Here is a 16,431-nt window from a genome sequence, read left to right as displayed (position 1 = left end):
TCTGGTGTTGTATTTGGTTTATTTCACTGATTTTATCTCCTGTTCTTATAAACCACAGTCAGCAAAGCAGTCTAAAGTCACAGAGACAAACCTGATTGTTTTCATTTTTCCTTTCTACTTTGTTAAAGACTCTTCTTTCAGATCTAAAATCTTAAAACTCAAAGCAGGATACTTAGAGATGAATGTGTGTCTGAGCAATGGCCTGACACCAAAATGCACTATTTTGGCTGAGACAGTGAAGCAGCTGAGGCCTGCTAAACCACAAAGAGTGCTAAACAGCTCAGCGACAGAAGCAATGGTGGAGACTAACGTGGTGACTGCGACTGCAGCCGCTTATACAGGCTGTATGGTGTGTGTGTTCCCAGTTGACTTTGAGTCCACAAGTTCACTCTTTCTGCGGGGGAAAAGCAAAGCTCGGGATGTCTGATGCAGAGGGGTACAGTGGGTGTGGCAGGAAAGAAAGGAGGGGGCGGCTGTTGGGGTATGTTGGTGATGGAAAGAGGCATGGCAGGAAAGACTTAAGTGCAGTGAGTGTGAGTATGTGTGTGTCTATGTGTGTGTGTGTGAGGGTAAGGCTGTCCCCACTTGTTTTTTTCCTGCCACCTTACTGAGGCCATGGCAAACAAAATGCCAGCAGAATTAAAAACATACAATTACAAAACAGAAAGAGAAAAAGGATTTAAAAAAGCTAAATAAGCAAAGCTGCATCCCCAGAGGCACGTCCATGGTGATACTGCACAAAAAAACAAATACCCCCCCTAAATAAGAAAGGCATCAGCACCACAATGACACTTATGTCGACAACTTCCATGACCTCTGGAGTGGCACTGAACCAGGTCATGTGACCAACCTGACCTATCCACTGCGCTGCAGACGCTGGGGAAGTGGGCAGTTGCTCGACAGCAGTTTGAGGTGGCTCACAAAGTACCTGAGCGAGACTTAGGATGCTGACTGAAACGTGTGCATGTCAAGAGCCTCGGCTGCATTTATGCCTCCCACTAACTTTGTTTAAGAAAATCAAACCAAACAAGTTCTTTCCAAATGAAAAACAGTCCAGACTGTGGGGTGGCAGGAGACCTAAAACCTACAGTGCAGCATGCTCTGATGGTGTCTTGACTTAAGATAAGAAAGCTGCCCCTTAATGTGGGATGACCGGGGCCAACCTCTTCCTATTTTCCAGAAGCCGGAAAAAGTTCAACCAGCACGCAAGAGCCAAAATAAACGGAAGATGGGTTTTTGGGACCAGTGTGCTTGTCTGACGTGGGTTAAAAAGGTTTGCAGAGCTTCTTTTGCTGTCTTTTGATTCCCCATGGGGAGGATTTGTGTGATGAGCAGAACATTTAGACAACTACAGGAAAATCAATTTAATTGATATCTTTCCTGTAACTGATGTTTCAGGTAGGTGGGGTAAAAATGCACCCATCTGGTCCAAGTATATACACATATGAAAGAAGTACATTGCTGTGAATGGAGATGGGTATGTTTGTATTGCTGTAGTGTGGAACCTCAGGGCACAGCAGGTCAGGGTTCTGGGCAGTTTTGACCATCTTCAGCTGTAGATGGCATGCCATCCTGCTATCGCCTTCAAACTGAGGCTGATAGCTAATGTTGCTATCGAGGAGAAGCTTGAGGCTAAATCATGGGAGGTTTTATTGCTTTGCAGGGCAGGCAGGCAGGTACTGCAGGCTCCCCTGTAGGACCACATGCTTCGTTTTTATAAATCTAGATCTCCTCTCACTGTGCTAGATATAAGGGTATGTATCATCCTAGAGGCAATAGACGTTTTCCCTTATTACAGGTGATAAGTTAAAAAACAAATAAACACAACAATGGGGCTTGCATGGAAAATATGACTATGTTTGGCACGCTGGGGTCAGGGAAGCAAGAGGGAGAGTTCTAACATGGGAGCAGGCGTCGTTTTTGGGCATCAAGTCCAAGGCTATGAAGACCCACTGTGGGGCACATCTGTGCTATAATTCATTTTAACACACACACACGCACAAACACACACTCATCATGACTGCCTGGTCGATGTGTCAGGCAAGAATGTGCACAGTCCAACATCACTGGGCGCATCCTTACAAATGTCTCGCCGGCGGTGCAGCAAAGTAGCAAAACTCTTGTGTCCTTTAGCTGAGAGTCGGCCATTAAAATAAATTTATAAACACACCAGGGTCCAGCGGAGGGCGAGTTCGTGTTTCCTGCACCAGTGAATGTGTTTAACACTGTGTGTGGTCCGGTGAGAAGCCCCTCCCTCGCCATGTCTGCTTTGGGTCACAGTTCGTTCAGGTAGTGATGCTATCACTGTGCGACGAGGAGGAGCCCTGGTGATCTGTGGGTACCACTTCTTTAAAATAGAACCTCTCTTCTTCTGTATATGCTATTTAAATATACACACTCCTCTGCACAGCCAAGTCTACAATCATTAGCTTCATAATAAGAATATGATTAAACAATGAGAATAATAATAATAATAATAATATATATATAGTTGTAGCAGTTTTTGTCAGCAGCCATCACTAGAACATTCAGGGTGGTAATTGCATATGTACAACAAAAAAGTCATTTACATCCTGGAGCTTGAGGCTCAGGGTCAGAAGTCATATATGGTGGTTTTTGTGGGGAGGGGGAGGGGTGATGAATGCTGGTGTGTTATCTGAGTCTCTTCTCTGCTGAGTAGATGGACATGTAGTAGTCATTGCTGCCTACTGCCAAGTGGGGCTGGAGGGAGACAAAGAGAAAAGACATGTTAGATAATCATGGCTTATGACGTGAAATATGATGTGTGTCTTCACACACAAAGCCAGAAGAGAAAGTCTAAACTCTAGCAAACACAATGTGCTGATGGCATCCTATTTGGAGTATAATCCATGCTATAGTTCCTTAACTAATGCAGTGGTAATGTAACAAAGCTTAAAATTCTAATAAAGCATTATAAAGTTATCTAATGCTAACTTCAGTGGCAGTAAAAGACAGGAGTTTCTGAGCAGAGAGGCTAATGTGTTTGCTGCATGAAATGCCAGAACAAATTAGGCAGTTCATATCAAACTTTAAAAACAGTGTGTGTTGGCAAACATTCTACTGAAAATAATAAAAACACAACCAAGGCTTGGTCTATAGTTATCAAACCTCTGAGTATCAATCAGTTCAAACTGGGCAAAACACTCACAGACACAATGTTAGTCATACTTTTATGATTAGGAGCAAGGTAAAGTTACCAACAACTTGTGTCTCAGGCTGAACACGCGGGTGGTGCTGAGGCGTGCTAACAGCTAACTGTTGCAAGGAGATGGCTGCAGAGTGAGTGGTGGATCTATGTTAAGGGGATTATACATGCTAGTTGTTTATGATTTTCTCTAAAATATACCTTTTAAACACGATCATATGGGTTTGTTAGACAGCAGTGAAAAGTAACCTGGCATATTTACTTGAAGTTGAAATCACAGATTCTTTTGGCCAATGGAAATTGGAAATGGCAAAGCTCTAGAAAACACTTGCATACTCCCACATCAGAGACATAGAGCAACATTAGCATTTATCTGGAGTGATGTTTGTCACTGCCTGTAAATTCAATATTCATTATGATTTTAGCTCTGTTTTGTCTCCTGCTAAATACTCCATTATGTTCTCCAGTTGCTAGCTAGTTAATAGTTAGCAATAGTTTGTTGCTTGGTGCTGGGTAGATTGCATAGAGTGGGTTTATCAGGTTTTCACTGAAAGAGCTACCTACTTTGGCCAGAGACGAGTTTGATGAATGTGGAGTTACACAGAAAACCAAAATAATTAGCTACAGGAGGCTGAAAAGCTTTGTAGAGCTGAGGGAAGCTCAGTCCCCTTTCACATAGTTTCTTATATGAAAAAAATCGATGAGAGCAGCTTTAAATCGCATACTTAAGTGTAATTGTGAGGTACCTCACTTGAGTGTTTCTATTTTCTGCTCCCTTATACTTAAACTCCAGTAGTTTAGTAGCTATGTTTTACTCCACTACAATTTATAAAATATCATACATTATCATAGAGCCCACATATAACACTACATGAATTCTGTCGTCAACAGTGATCATCAGTGTTTGTTTACCCAGTTAGGATGGAAGGCTAAACAGCTGATGGCCCCAATCCTTTGTCCCATGAAGCCGTCATAGTACTTTATGTTGCTGATCACATCCCCGTTAGCGTTGTAGACCGCTATGAACTGGTTCATCGATCCACTGGAGGGCAAAAGATAAAACCGAGAGAGAGATAGAAAGGAATGAATTGTGGAAGAATGTCTCAGCTGTAAACATAACATAAATCATATCTTGTGTGTGGTGCATGGGATTTCTTTTGTGGCAAAATTGAACCTCATGGGTGTCGGGTGTATTGTTCAGCTATATATTTTTTTCTGACTCATTTACAGATGGTCAGTGCTATCATGAATCATCTTCCCTATGTCAGTTTGAAGGTAAACACAGAATCAATATCTCTGCCCTTTATTTTTTTAGTACTTATTTGGATGAAGGACACAAAGAACAGAAAACCTTACAGGAAGAATGACTCTGTAGGATCTGACCCTAAAATGAAGAACAATTAATAACTTTTTCCTACAAAACAAACTCACCAGGCGAACAGGTTAGCCTGCGGGTGGATGTCCAGAGCAGTTAACCCCTTCACCGTCTGCAGCACATTGATGGAATCTGGTGTCCGTGGTTCAAAGAATCTGACGTCTCCGTTAACACTGGTGGAGAGCATCAAAGTCAGCAGGGTCAAACAAACAAAAAAACAGAGTTGCAGAGTTCACATCTTAGTAGAGAGAGAGAGAGTGCGTACCTAACACTGATAATATGTCCATCTGTCTCCTTCTGTAGATGAGCTTTGACCACCCAGGCTCCGTGCTCCCTGTAGGTCATCACCCGACTGCAGAGACACAGGACCATGACAGACAGAACAAATGTCAGTTATGGTAATATTTAATCAGGTGAGCTGACTGTAACATATGGGAACATTAGAAAAAAAAACACAATTACAAATAACAACAGGAAAAACATGTAAGTAAAGTAACAACAAGTGAATAAAGCAAAATGGGGCCAAGACTGTCAGACAGTCTCACCATGTCATCTAATACCACCCGGTTTCCCTGTGTAATTTTCACTCTTTGTATGATGTTGTGAAAAAATGCCAAAGTGTAAAATGTAGACTGACTCCTATCTTCAGGCTGTAAGCTACATGACCATGCCATATTATCAAACTATCAACTATCAAATTCAAAGGGCTTCAATGGCACGAACATATTCAGTTATATCCAGTATTGCAAAAGCCTTGTATCAATGCTGACATAACATTGCAATATATTCAGAACACTGCTGAGGAAAGAGACAAGAGAAAACAATACATGGATATAATTTCTAACAATTTAGAAAATTCTGTGCTCTGAAGTCTTATTAGCAGCAGATTTAACTTTTTAAAATTCCATTTAAAAAAACAGTAGAATAATTGGGAAGCTGTAAAGTATTTTGAACTGAATTAAACAGTGTCTGGTGAGATGTGTGAGAGGGAGGTTATTAAAAACAAACACCACTGTGTAAAATACAACAGCATGTTTCCCTATGTATGTAATACAGTGGAATAACCACTGGGTGGCACCATGTGATCATGACTGAAAGAAGCAATAACTGCCTCCTCACGTGGCTGACATGGCTTCGATGCTGAAATGAAAGTCCTCTGTAGTACCTGAATCACCCACATCCCATGTTAACACTGTACATTCTGACTACAGGTGTGACAGGAAGTGCATCTCTAACTCTTGGTGACATTTTTTTTTCTTTCCCCTTGCACTGAAGACAAAAAGTACAAACAACAGGAATGGACATCAAATAACAGCATTTCTTTTTTGCCCGACATACAGGCTAATGCCAGAAACACACTTGTAAACTGCTGTGTGTTTACCATACAAAACCCTTGACATGTCTTTCAACATACTCTAAACATGACCAGTCTACAAATCCTGCATGAATCTCAGGGAGTGCAACATAGGTGCTGAGAGATGTAACTACATGCCTAAGGGGAACTATTAAATTAGCTTTACTTAAAGATTTATGGGCCACTTCATGGTTTAACTGCTTTGTTTTTCCCCTTTGGGACTGAAATTAAAATAATGTTTAACCAACTGGGGGGGATGGAGTGCCACCAGGGTCCATTAAAAGAGGTGCCAACCCCAAAGGGAGATTTACAGCATGCTATATATGATAAATATAGATTAGAGAAGTGAATAATGCAGGACACTGTAGGAGTTAATGCCCACAGACACTGTGTGTGTTGTTGGATGTATTTAAACAATGGTGAGACAGTAGAAAAAAGTAGAAAAACAACAAAAATTGAACCTTTTCTATGATAAGATCAGGTCAGGTCAGGGGCTGATTTGAGAGCAAGACAGTGTGTGTTTTACCATTCATTTGGACCCATTCTCCTGTCGAAGACGCGTACAGATCCGTCACCCAGACCGGCAACGATGAGCGAACGCTGGGAGTCACAGGACAGACTGGTCACACAGCTGTCTGCTCCCGTTGGGATGTCCTGGTGGACACACATGCACAAATACACATAGAAATCGCTATGTAACGAAACCTGCCAAGGTAACACTGTCGTTACAACACTAATTTCACAATAAACCTTCTTTGAAATCATCAATCATGTGCTCTGTTGACTGTTGGCTCATTTGATGTTGGACCCAGCATCAATATGCAGCCACTGGCTAGGCTGGGCCATTTGTACTTGTATTAAGTCCATCCATCAAGACAACGATTAGCTCACCATGGACCATTAGATGTGTAAAAACAAAGAAAGAGGAAAAAGAAGAAACCACACTCTGTGTTCTGGCTTGGCCACAGATATCCATTAGTCTGCCAGAACAGACAACTGCATGAATATCCTGTAGACTGAGTGCATGAAGCTGACATGTTGAAAAACCAGAAGATCACAGACACGATTTGATTGTGTTTTGGTATCACCAGAGTTCTTTGCATCGTTTTTGATGAATATGATGATAATACAGTTTTAGGAATAGCTTTGACAAATAATTCAGACGATGTTCATTTTACTCTGAAATTCCCAAATATATAGATTCAAGATCCCGCCCCACTTTTAGACCAATGTTAATTTACACTGAGATCTGAAATGACCTGACAAGTCTATTGAATATCTTTGTTTACAAGGATTTTATTGTTATGTATTTAGTGAAATTCATAAAGCTCAAACACGTTTGACTATTTCTGCCCCATGATTGCCCCGAGGAAAACAGGCCACTAGCTTGGCTCAAAATTTAATAGTAGTAATTGAGTTGCAACTTTGTTACATGCATTCACAATGTCACAGATTTTAACAAGTTAGGTGACATGTTTAATTTTGCTTTATCATGTAACCCCAACTTCAAAAATGTCCACACTTAGTTATTCTTAGAAAGAGTTGTGTAGGTGACAATACAGTTTAGATGTGGACTTTTCCCATAATAACGTAACAGAATGTTCTATACAGAAAACGAAATGCATCAAACTTAAGGAAAGAAAGGTAACAAGAAGGAGAAAGAAGGTAAACAGCAACACTTTCCCAGCACATACAACAATTCCCCATCTTCCCAGACTCTAAACAATTTTCTGATCAGTTCACAGGATTATCAGAAAACAAGATGTCAAGACTATGATCTTTGGTAACAGACTTGCAAGGCCTGAATGTCAAGTCTCTCATCAGCTTATTCATACATAAAAAATATACAAGCAGGTGCAGTGAGTACAGTACCTGGACCTTCATCTCCCTGTCAGTGTCCCAGATCCTGATGACTCGGACGTCTCCAGATGTCATGAGGAGACCCGTCTCCTGCTCCCAGTCCACAACCATACCTGCACCTACATCACAGGATAACAGAGCAGTTACAATGCAGAGCGTACTCAAAACACACACGTGCACTTACATAAGATTCACACCAGTATTAGGCATTGACTTCATATTCATACACCTGAATGGATATCAGCTCATTCAAGTAAAACAAAACAGAAGGTGGCTTGTTATCACAATTAAAACCTAAAAAAGCTTCAAAAGGTTCCCAATATCAGGCATATGAGCACAAATATTAAATTATTGGGAATAATTTGTACACAATATGTGACTGCAGTTTTCATTTACTGTTTTTGAACAGAGCTAATTTAATTTATAAGTGAAACTTAACACACACAAAAACAGCTGTTAAATACACAGACCATGTGCTGATCCTCCTGATACACAACACACACAATCTGTTGGAGGTTTCAGAAGGCGCTTGCTGCCACATGTAGCAAGTCAAATCAAAGATTAGTGCAACAGCTTCCTGCATTGCTGTGTTACTAATAAATACACCGCGAAGGACTTAGCAGGAACAGAAAACCTGGTCTCCTGCAGAGACTGTGGGTGCACAAACAATAACTTTAAAAAATAATAATAATCACACAATATCACCACATCTGCGTGTTTGAAGTTCCACATTCTTTAGTGTATAAATACAGACCTCATGCTGATGGAAGTGCAGTTTTGCATTTTGCATCCTTCCCAACAAGGAAAGCAATGGGAGATGCAAACACTGACCCTGGAACTGAGCCTGTCAGCAGGTTCTGGCTTAGATGAGTCAAATGGCACTCGAATGAGAAAGTGAGGAGGGAGGAAGCTGAAGACAGCAAGACTCTTCATATGTTGGCAGTCATAGCAAGAATCAAGTGCAAGTGAGCAGTGCCATCTCAGCTACACTTGGCCTGCTGGTTCAGTGATGCCTGGCAGAGGCCTCTGGCTGCAGCCTAAAGGCATCAGAATGCTTCAAATAAAGCAGTTGTCAGATTGTTGAACAGCGACTGAAACTCTTGTCCCGCATTTTTCTGATGCCTGACTTTTTTGTAACTTTCCTAAACTGACAATTTGAGAGTGAAGTCAGCTTCAACGGCGAATGGTCAGGGATGATGGCAGAAGGCTGAATTTAAACTTTTCTTTTAAGCTTACTTTATTCCCTCTTCACAACTACTTCTGTCACTTTGTCTAAGTATAACCAACACCACGAAAGCCTTTGAGGAGAGACTGTCTAAAAGTGTGCACCTTTATCCCCATTTATGACTCATCATGTCTGGCCCTAACCTATCAGCAAAGACCAACTGCAAGCAAACATATTGCATGACACAGTCTTCCTCACTTTTTGCTCATTGCTGAAGCCCATTAATGCTCTCAAGCGAGTAGCTGAGTTGTTGGCAAGAATTATGCTTACACGACCTATGACATCATCTAAAACTGCACATGATTTTGCACTAAGCAGCACTTTGTTTTAGTTTGAATAAAAAAAAGGGATCCTACAGATTATACAAATAATCTTCCCTAAACTTCTTGTGCCAACACAGCATCACTTTTCTTTGGCAGTTTTTCAAATCAATTCAATTTAATAAAAAAAAAAACCAAAAAAAAAAACATGTCACTGGTCATTCCCGTGTTGCTTGGAATCCCACAAATGTCTTGAAAAGCAATGTTTGCATCTCATAGAAAACAAATAGGGGTGAACTTTGCATCACACTGTAGTCAGTGGCTCTTTATAATATGACAGCAGGCTTTTTGCCTTTGAGACAGGCCTTTCCCGTCTGATCTTCTTAACCCTTATATTCCCTCCCATGCTCTGCGTTCTCAGAGTGCAGGGCTGCTGTCTGTCCCCAGAGTCAAAAAGAAGTCAGCAGGCTGCAGGGCCTTCACCTATCAGACCCCCTTCCTCTGGAACAACCTCCCTATTGATATTAGACAGGCTGACTCAGTTGAGGCCTTTAAATCCAAACTAAAAACTCATCTTTATGCCTTAACTTTTAACTAGCACATTATTCTAGGTTCCTATTTCAGGATACCATTTTTCCCTCGGCGGGTTGGGTCAGTCTCAATGCATCAGTTAAGATTAATATTTAGTAAATGTTGTCCATGATGTCCTGCCGACGAGATTACTATTAACTGTCCCCCCCCCCCCCCCTCTTCTGTCTAAACCCAACTGGTAGAGGCAGATGGTCCACCCACCCTGAGTCTGGTTCTGCCTCTTAAAAGGAAGTTTTTTCTTGCCACTGTCACCTAGTGCTCTATATGTGCAGTGCCTCCAGATAACTTCTGTTGTAAATTGGCGCTATATAAATAAAATTGACTTGACTTGACTTGACTTTCAGATAGAGACACTTTTGCTTTGAGATGTGCACAGATGACACTTTGTACTTACAAGCATACTCTGGTCTAAAAGTCCCTGATGTACTCCAAAACAGATGCGGACAGTAGTTTTGTGCACACTACACTGGGTGTCTCCAGTGCAGTGGACAGTTGCATTGAAGGCGCATACAGTTCATCAACAGCAGTTGGAAAACCACATTTACCACGAGCATGGAGTTGAGAGATGCTCTTCTGAGCAACTTGCAAATACTCTTTTGATAATGAAAGATAATATAGTGGAGAAGAAAGCATAAAGTGGCAGGCAGGCACTACTGAAAACATTCCATCTCTCTCTCACAAGAATGCTTTTACCTCAGATACTACAGAAACAGCATCCTGTTCTCTTCTCTTGAAACTCATCACACCATGCCACACTTCCTCCCTTTCCTCCTCCTTTTTCTCTCTTAGTCACTTCGCCCTCTTGCTTTTTTGCGATCAATAACCATCTCTAGGTCACCCACCTATATGTTATACATTCACTTCATTCTTTAGCACTGCATCTTTTCATCCTAATTGGCTCCTTTCACACAATTATGAAGTGTAGAGATGGGTAAGGACATCATTACTTTGCTCTTCTCCAGCCTTGAAGAAAAATATTAAACATGTGCATCATTGTTATCCACTCCTCGTCTCTCCATGTGCTTCCTTTATGAGTCGTGACTTGCTCAACTTTCTTCTACTGAACCATCTGTGACAGGGCTTTCCACTAGGTTCTACTTGGCTCGGGTTGTCAGGAAAACCCGAGCCCCATGTGGCTGCTTCAGATCCTCCACTGTGACGTCAACTGGCCCACTCAGGCGTCAAAACGTAACACTGCCGGTAGCGTGGGCACATTTTGGTTGGGAGCATGGTAGCACACAGGGAAAACCACTTCACAGGACTGTGCTCAGTCAGCAACGTGTTCACAGTTGCATGCGGGCACGTTTGATGCTGGCTCATTTCAGAGGCTGTGAGAAGAGAGGCGGCATTCCTTTTGAAGCTGGCAGCTCGGCGGTGAGGAAATCTGGGTTACAATGAGAGGGGCGGCGAATGGATGATACCCCAACACATGACAGCGTGTACATGCATTACATCCAAAATAAGCAACGTGCATATCACCAAAACTTTCTAGGGTTTAGATTCAGTTTTATATTGTTATCTTCTTGTGTTCCTCCATAATGAGACATCCACTGGGGATACAATACAATGTGTATGAGAGAGGATCTTCAGTGGACTAAGCACTGCTATTACTGAACTGCCTCTGCATTGTGGTTTCTATTTTAACCATGGCTAGAATTAACCTTCCAGGTTGTTCCACTGACTGTCTCTGAAAAGTTTTTCTGTGCTGGAATACTACACGAACCAATTAATGGTTGGGCTATTTGATTAAACACATTGATTTAGGGAGATAACACTCTAATAATACAACTTCAAAATTCATTCTTGACTGTCAAAACAGCAGTCAAGAAAACTTTGACTTTGACCATCCCAAATGATCCTCATCACATGATCTCAAAGTGTTCTGAAAAAAAGATTTGAACATCTACAATTCTTTGACAAATGGGCACACTCAATCTGATGAGGATAACTGTGTGATGACTGAAGGCCCCACAACAGCTACACACTGGACCCCGGGGTGAGAGGATTTTCTTAAATGAAATAATGATGGTCTTAAAACTAGATTTTAACAAGGCCTCAAGATAAAAGGATAATTTTGGTTTCTTAAAACATATTTTTGTAGGTCTGGCAATAGTTAGCCTCTCTAATCAATAATGGATTACATGACTACATATAAACTGCAAGGGGTCACTCATAGTGATGAATCCACACAATTCCTCTGTACTCTAAAGAACGAGTTTGCATCTTTCACTTTATCGTTTTGGTTTCTTGGCCCACATCTATATTTTTTCTTCACTCTCACTGCCCCCACCAGCATCATTTCCAGCAGCAAAAGGCAACTGTTCTGAATTAAGCCACTGTACTCCATCTTAGGAGTTAGTGGAGATCAAAAGAGACATGGTCTCAATAAAGGATAGTGAAGATTGGATTTACATTCATCAGGTGGGCAGAAACATGACTAAAAATGAATACTAATGTTCTATATTTGCTGGATGTGTAAAGATGCAATTGCAAATGTTTGCTGTATCAACGTATACATCACCATCTTGGTTCCTCTGCCCTTAAGTGGCTAAAAAACAGTAATGTAGGTTTAAGTCAAATTACAAAAATAAGATCTAAAATATAAGTACAAAGTAGAATTATCCTGTGAGTAATGAAGATCAAACCCATGTTAATTAGATATTGCATTATAGCAGTGCATATTCTCAAACATTCTAAATTAGCACAAAACAGTTGACACACAGTAAGCCTAAGGCATTCAGGGTCCCTGGAGTTCAAACAGTTGCCTGCTTAGCCTAACTGACAATCCAGCCACCTCATCTGAGATCTCTCCCTTGTTATCTCATCTTTTGTTCTCCACTTTAGGGCGACTAAATCTCTCCCTGACTCCAATCAAAAAAGTTTACTGACAGTTCAGGGGGTCAGAGCCCATAGATCTGCAACCCTTAAACCTGACCCATCAGCTAAGTCTCTGGTGGTCAAAGCTCAGCCGATCAAAACGGGAGAAAAATTCAGTCTTGGGAGGGAACCTTTGTAGGCCTGAGCGGGTCTTAGTTACCCACACAGAAATCAATAAGGACATGGAGAACAGAGATGTGAGAAGGAAGAGCAGGAGCAACAGAGTGTGGGCAATGTTTCCTCAGCTGTAAATCTTAACACCTTGCAGAGGTGGAAGTATATATAGCTTCAATGTAGTCTCTCTGTAAGCCTTGTCTCTTGCCTTCTCCGCTTGAGATCAAATGCTGAATAATGACATCAAAAATGGTAATGATATTGTGAGCAGAATGGGTTTTTTTCTTGTTAAATCTTTGGCAAGGGGGGGGAAAAAAGCCCAAATGACAGCCGGGCTGCCAGCAGTTGTGGTAAGATCATCTTGTTCCCATACCAGAGTGCTGAGACAATCCCTAATTTGTGATATATTTATCTATTTCTTTGCATAAATATTTTTGTTTCAGTCCTCTCTTTTCTCTCTGGAGAGGCCACCGCCTTCTCCATTCTTATTCTGCACCATTATCTCCAGTGATGGACTAGCTCTCCCACACACTGCAGCTCATTAAACCAGTGCCTCTGCCTTCTTGGTTCTTCTCTCCCTCAGCATTTTTCCCTCTCTTCCATTCATCCTGTTTGCTTTGAAAAGGTCCTCCAGGACTCCAGTAATAAACCTTCTCCAGGATTAGTGGGGACTTACCCAGCATGTATGTGTCTCTAATAGAAGATGATGTTATCCATGGGAGTACTCTGACTGGCAGGGAGCCTTCCCTGTTATGGCATTTGTCTAACCTTTGGAGGCTGAGGCCTGGCATTCAGGGAGGCAAAAAGCTTTGACCTGCCTGGTTGACAGAGACCTTGTGAAATGAGGCATAATCTACGTGACATTAGCACTTGCTGACCTGATTATTGTGGACAGGAGACTAACATTAAGTTCTCAACTAAATTTACATAATTCACAACAAGGGAGCCCACTAACAGTTGGAAATTAAAACTCAGGCTTCTGGTGAACTTAGAAAATCAATCAATCAAAATCATTGAAATATGAAGCAAAACTATTTAACATTTAAAAGCAGTGTACACATATGTATCCAACAAATCCTTTATGTATACACAAATATATTTATGGTTTTCTTTGATTCAAGCCTCAATTAAGGTTAACAATCTACAACTAGTACAGACTTGATTGCGGCGTGAAACTGAGACCTGTAACTGAGACCTGTAACTGACCCTGGCCGACTTATCCTGCCAGATACTGCCAATTATAAGACCCGAACTTGACATGGGACTGAAAGAAATATTGGTAAGTTTTGTTTTTCTTTTTAAATTACATTTAAAAATAGTCCAACCCAAGCCTGACCAGAGCCTGAAGTTTTACACAGAAAAACATCCTGACCTGACACATGACCAGTTGTTGGGACCTGTCGGGTTCAGGTCAGGTTGCTGAACTCTAAACTGGTGGTTTCAGATGACTTTCCACTAAACGCTGCAGACAAAAGAAGTGAGCCTGCCTAAAACTTCCAGGTGTGTCTCTCTCCAACTCCTCATCAAGTCCCTGGTCCTGGATTTAGTAAGCTTCCAGAGCCCTGATGTTAACAAGGCACCAGGGAGTGCAGGGGAAATGTAGAGCAGGACACAGCGCCTGACTCCCTAAAGCCAACGACAAGAGGGCTGCCCTACTTTGCTTATGCAGTCAGAACAGAAGAAAAGGGACGAAGAGATAACACTGAAAAAAAATAATAAATAAAATAAACAAAAATCTTGAGCACCTGCAGGTGTAAGAATGAGAGGAGGGAGGTAAATGAAGAGGGAGAAACATTATTAACAGTATGTGGATCAGAACTTAATTAGATCAACTCTTAATCTAATCTGTAGAGATGTGAAGTCCATGTGCTTCACTTGCTCTGACTCCGTAACAAATGCTGATGAAAACTCCACATGGGTAATGAGCATCTGGGTTTGTGGTCTGTAGTGTGTGCATGCTTCCTACCAGCCTGAAATGAATGCGACTATGACCTTCTTCAAGCGTAGTCTCCAACTCTACCTTAGTGGTTCTTATTTTCTCTCCATCTAACCTCTCTATATTCCCATCTGATCTATCCTCTGTCCATCCTCCACCTTACCTGATAACAATTCTCCCACTTTTACCTAGAAACCTTCTCCCTCTTGTTTTTGCCCAAACCTCCATCTCCAGTGACAAACATTGCATACTAATGTGGCAGCAGAAGCCAGTAGTTTCTCCAGTCTGTGCCAGCCACAGTCCCCTCATTTCACTGGTTCCTCTGGAGTTTAACAGGCTGATCCCTCTGGCGAGACGAACCGCGTGACTCTGCACTATTAAAATCACACAGCACCAACACCCTCCCAATTAAACACTGACACCTTTGGGACCAGCTTAAATTAGTGTATTTTTTATACATGAGAGAGGCCATTTTGAGGTGAAGATAAGTAATGGGGGCAGTGCCTGTTTGAAGAGAGAACCTAGCCTTAGCAAAGGCAAAAGCTTTTTTCTTCTTTAAATATGCATATATTTTTTTGTATGTGTGGATTTCAGTCAAATACACATGTGCAAACTTGTTCTGTAATTGACTGTTTGATAAACCTTTCCTTCAAACAGTAATCGTCCAATCGCAGCTTAGCCATTGTAACTAGGCACAGCGGGCCTGTCATAGTTTGGATTTCTAAACATGCTGAAGTGACATGCATGGAGCTGTACGAAGAACAATAGAATTCAGAATTTTCCATAAACCGTAAAGACAAGATCAAAAGTACAGGGACAGGATGTCTATCTGCTCTAATATAAGCTGCTACAGTTAGTGTGTATTTGGGGAAGCTTACACTGCAGCAACCAAACAAGAGTTATGTTAAAATAAAATAACAGTCTGATCTCATGTTGTTCTTAATCATACTTAGTTAGGTCTGGTATCACGATCATACTCTTAACACTGGGGCTAACTAGCTCCACACTGCAAGACAAGAACGATGCTGAATCAGCCTGTGAGGATGCTGACTTTTTGCTTGGGGTATTCAACTTTAGCCTTTCCATGACATCATGTAGATAGCCATAGAGTAATTATTAATGACTGCTTTTTACTGGGTTTTCATTTTAAATGAGTCACTGGATACACCAGAAAGTCATCTGGAGAATGCACTGTTTCAAAAATTCAGTTTGAGTTGCCCCGTTATCGTTGCCAGACAGGCATAACAACAGAAGTAAAGATAGCAGGGCATATAGCATTTTATTGATTATGAGAACTGTGTGGCTAACTTGTTGAAGAGGGCAAGTAAGCCCTTGCAGATACATTAGTACATAAACACATTGCTACAACTTTCTCCCTCATAGTGTATAATCTACCCTTTGGGACGGCTGCCAGGGATGGAGTGATGGAGCATCACCAGACAGATGAAAGGACGAGGGATGGTGGTAGTCGGGGGATGAAAAGAAAACAAAAAAGAGGCACGCTGCTGGCTGTTTAGTGCAGCACCTTTGCTCTGGGAGTGAGGGAGTACAGAACAGAATGGCGACACTCACCTCCTTGCTTACTCCTGTCAAGATAGATGGAGACCCTTCTGGCCAGACCTGCGAGCGGGGGGGCAAATGGAAGGGGGGAGGAGGGGGTAGGGGGAAGGAGG

At 41.6% G+C, this 16,431-nt stretch overlaps 1 protein-coding gene across 5 annotated transcripts in view; it reads right to left on the bottom strand.

The window, feature by feature from the left end:
* Positions 1-16,431, bottom strand: part of rptor (regulatory associated protein of MTOR, complex 1) — a 162,063-nt gene continuing 145,632 nt past the window's right edge. For 3 of the 5 annotated variants that reach the window (XM_018678495.2, XM_018678493.2, XM_018678496.2), the window contains exons 30-36: positions 16,331-16,378; positions 7,768-7,874; positions 6,422-6,549; positions 4,807-4,893; positions 4,598-4,714; positions 4,079-4,208; positions 1-2,721 (exon numbers count right to left, since the gene is read on the bottom strand). In XM_018678495.2, coding sequence (XP_018534011.1) covers positions 2,653-2,721; positions 4,079-4,208; positions 4,598-4,714; positions 4,807-4,893; positions 6,422-6,549; positions 7,768-7,874; positions 16,331-16,378 — 686 coding nt within the window. In that variant the 3' untranslated portion in view covers positions 1-2,652. The remainder of the gene's footprint in view (positions 2,722-4,078; positions 4,209-4,597; positions 4,715-4,806; positions 4,894-6,421; positions 6,550-7,767; positions 7,875-16,330; positions 16,379-16,431) is intronic. The other 2 variants (XM_018678497.2, XM_018678498.2) reach the window with 1 other exon arrangement.

Source organism: Lates calcarifer, linkage group LG5 (assembly GCF_001640805.2).
Source record: "Lates calcarifer isolate ASB-BC8 linkage group LG5, TLL_Latcal_v3, whole genome shotgun sequence".
Lineage (NCBI taxonomy): Eukaryota > Metazoa > Chordata > Actinopteri > Centropomidae > Lates > Lates calcarifer.
This window is presented reverse-complemented; position numbering and strand designations above follow the sequence as displayed.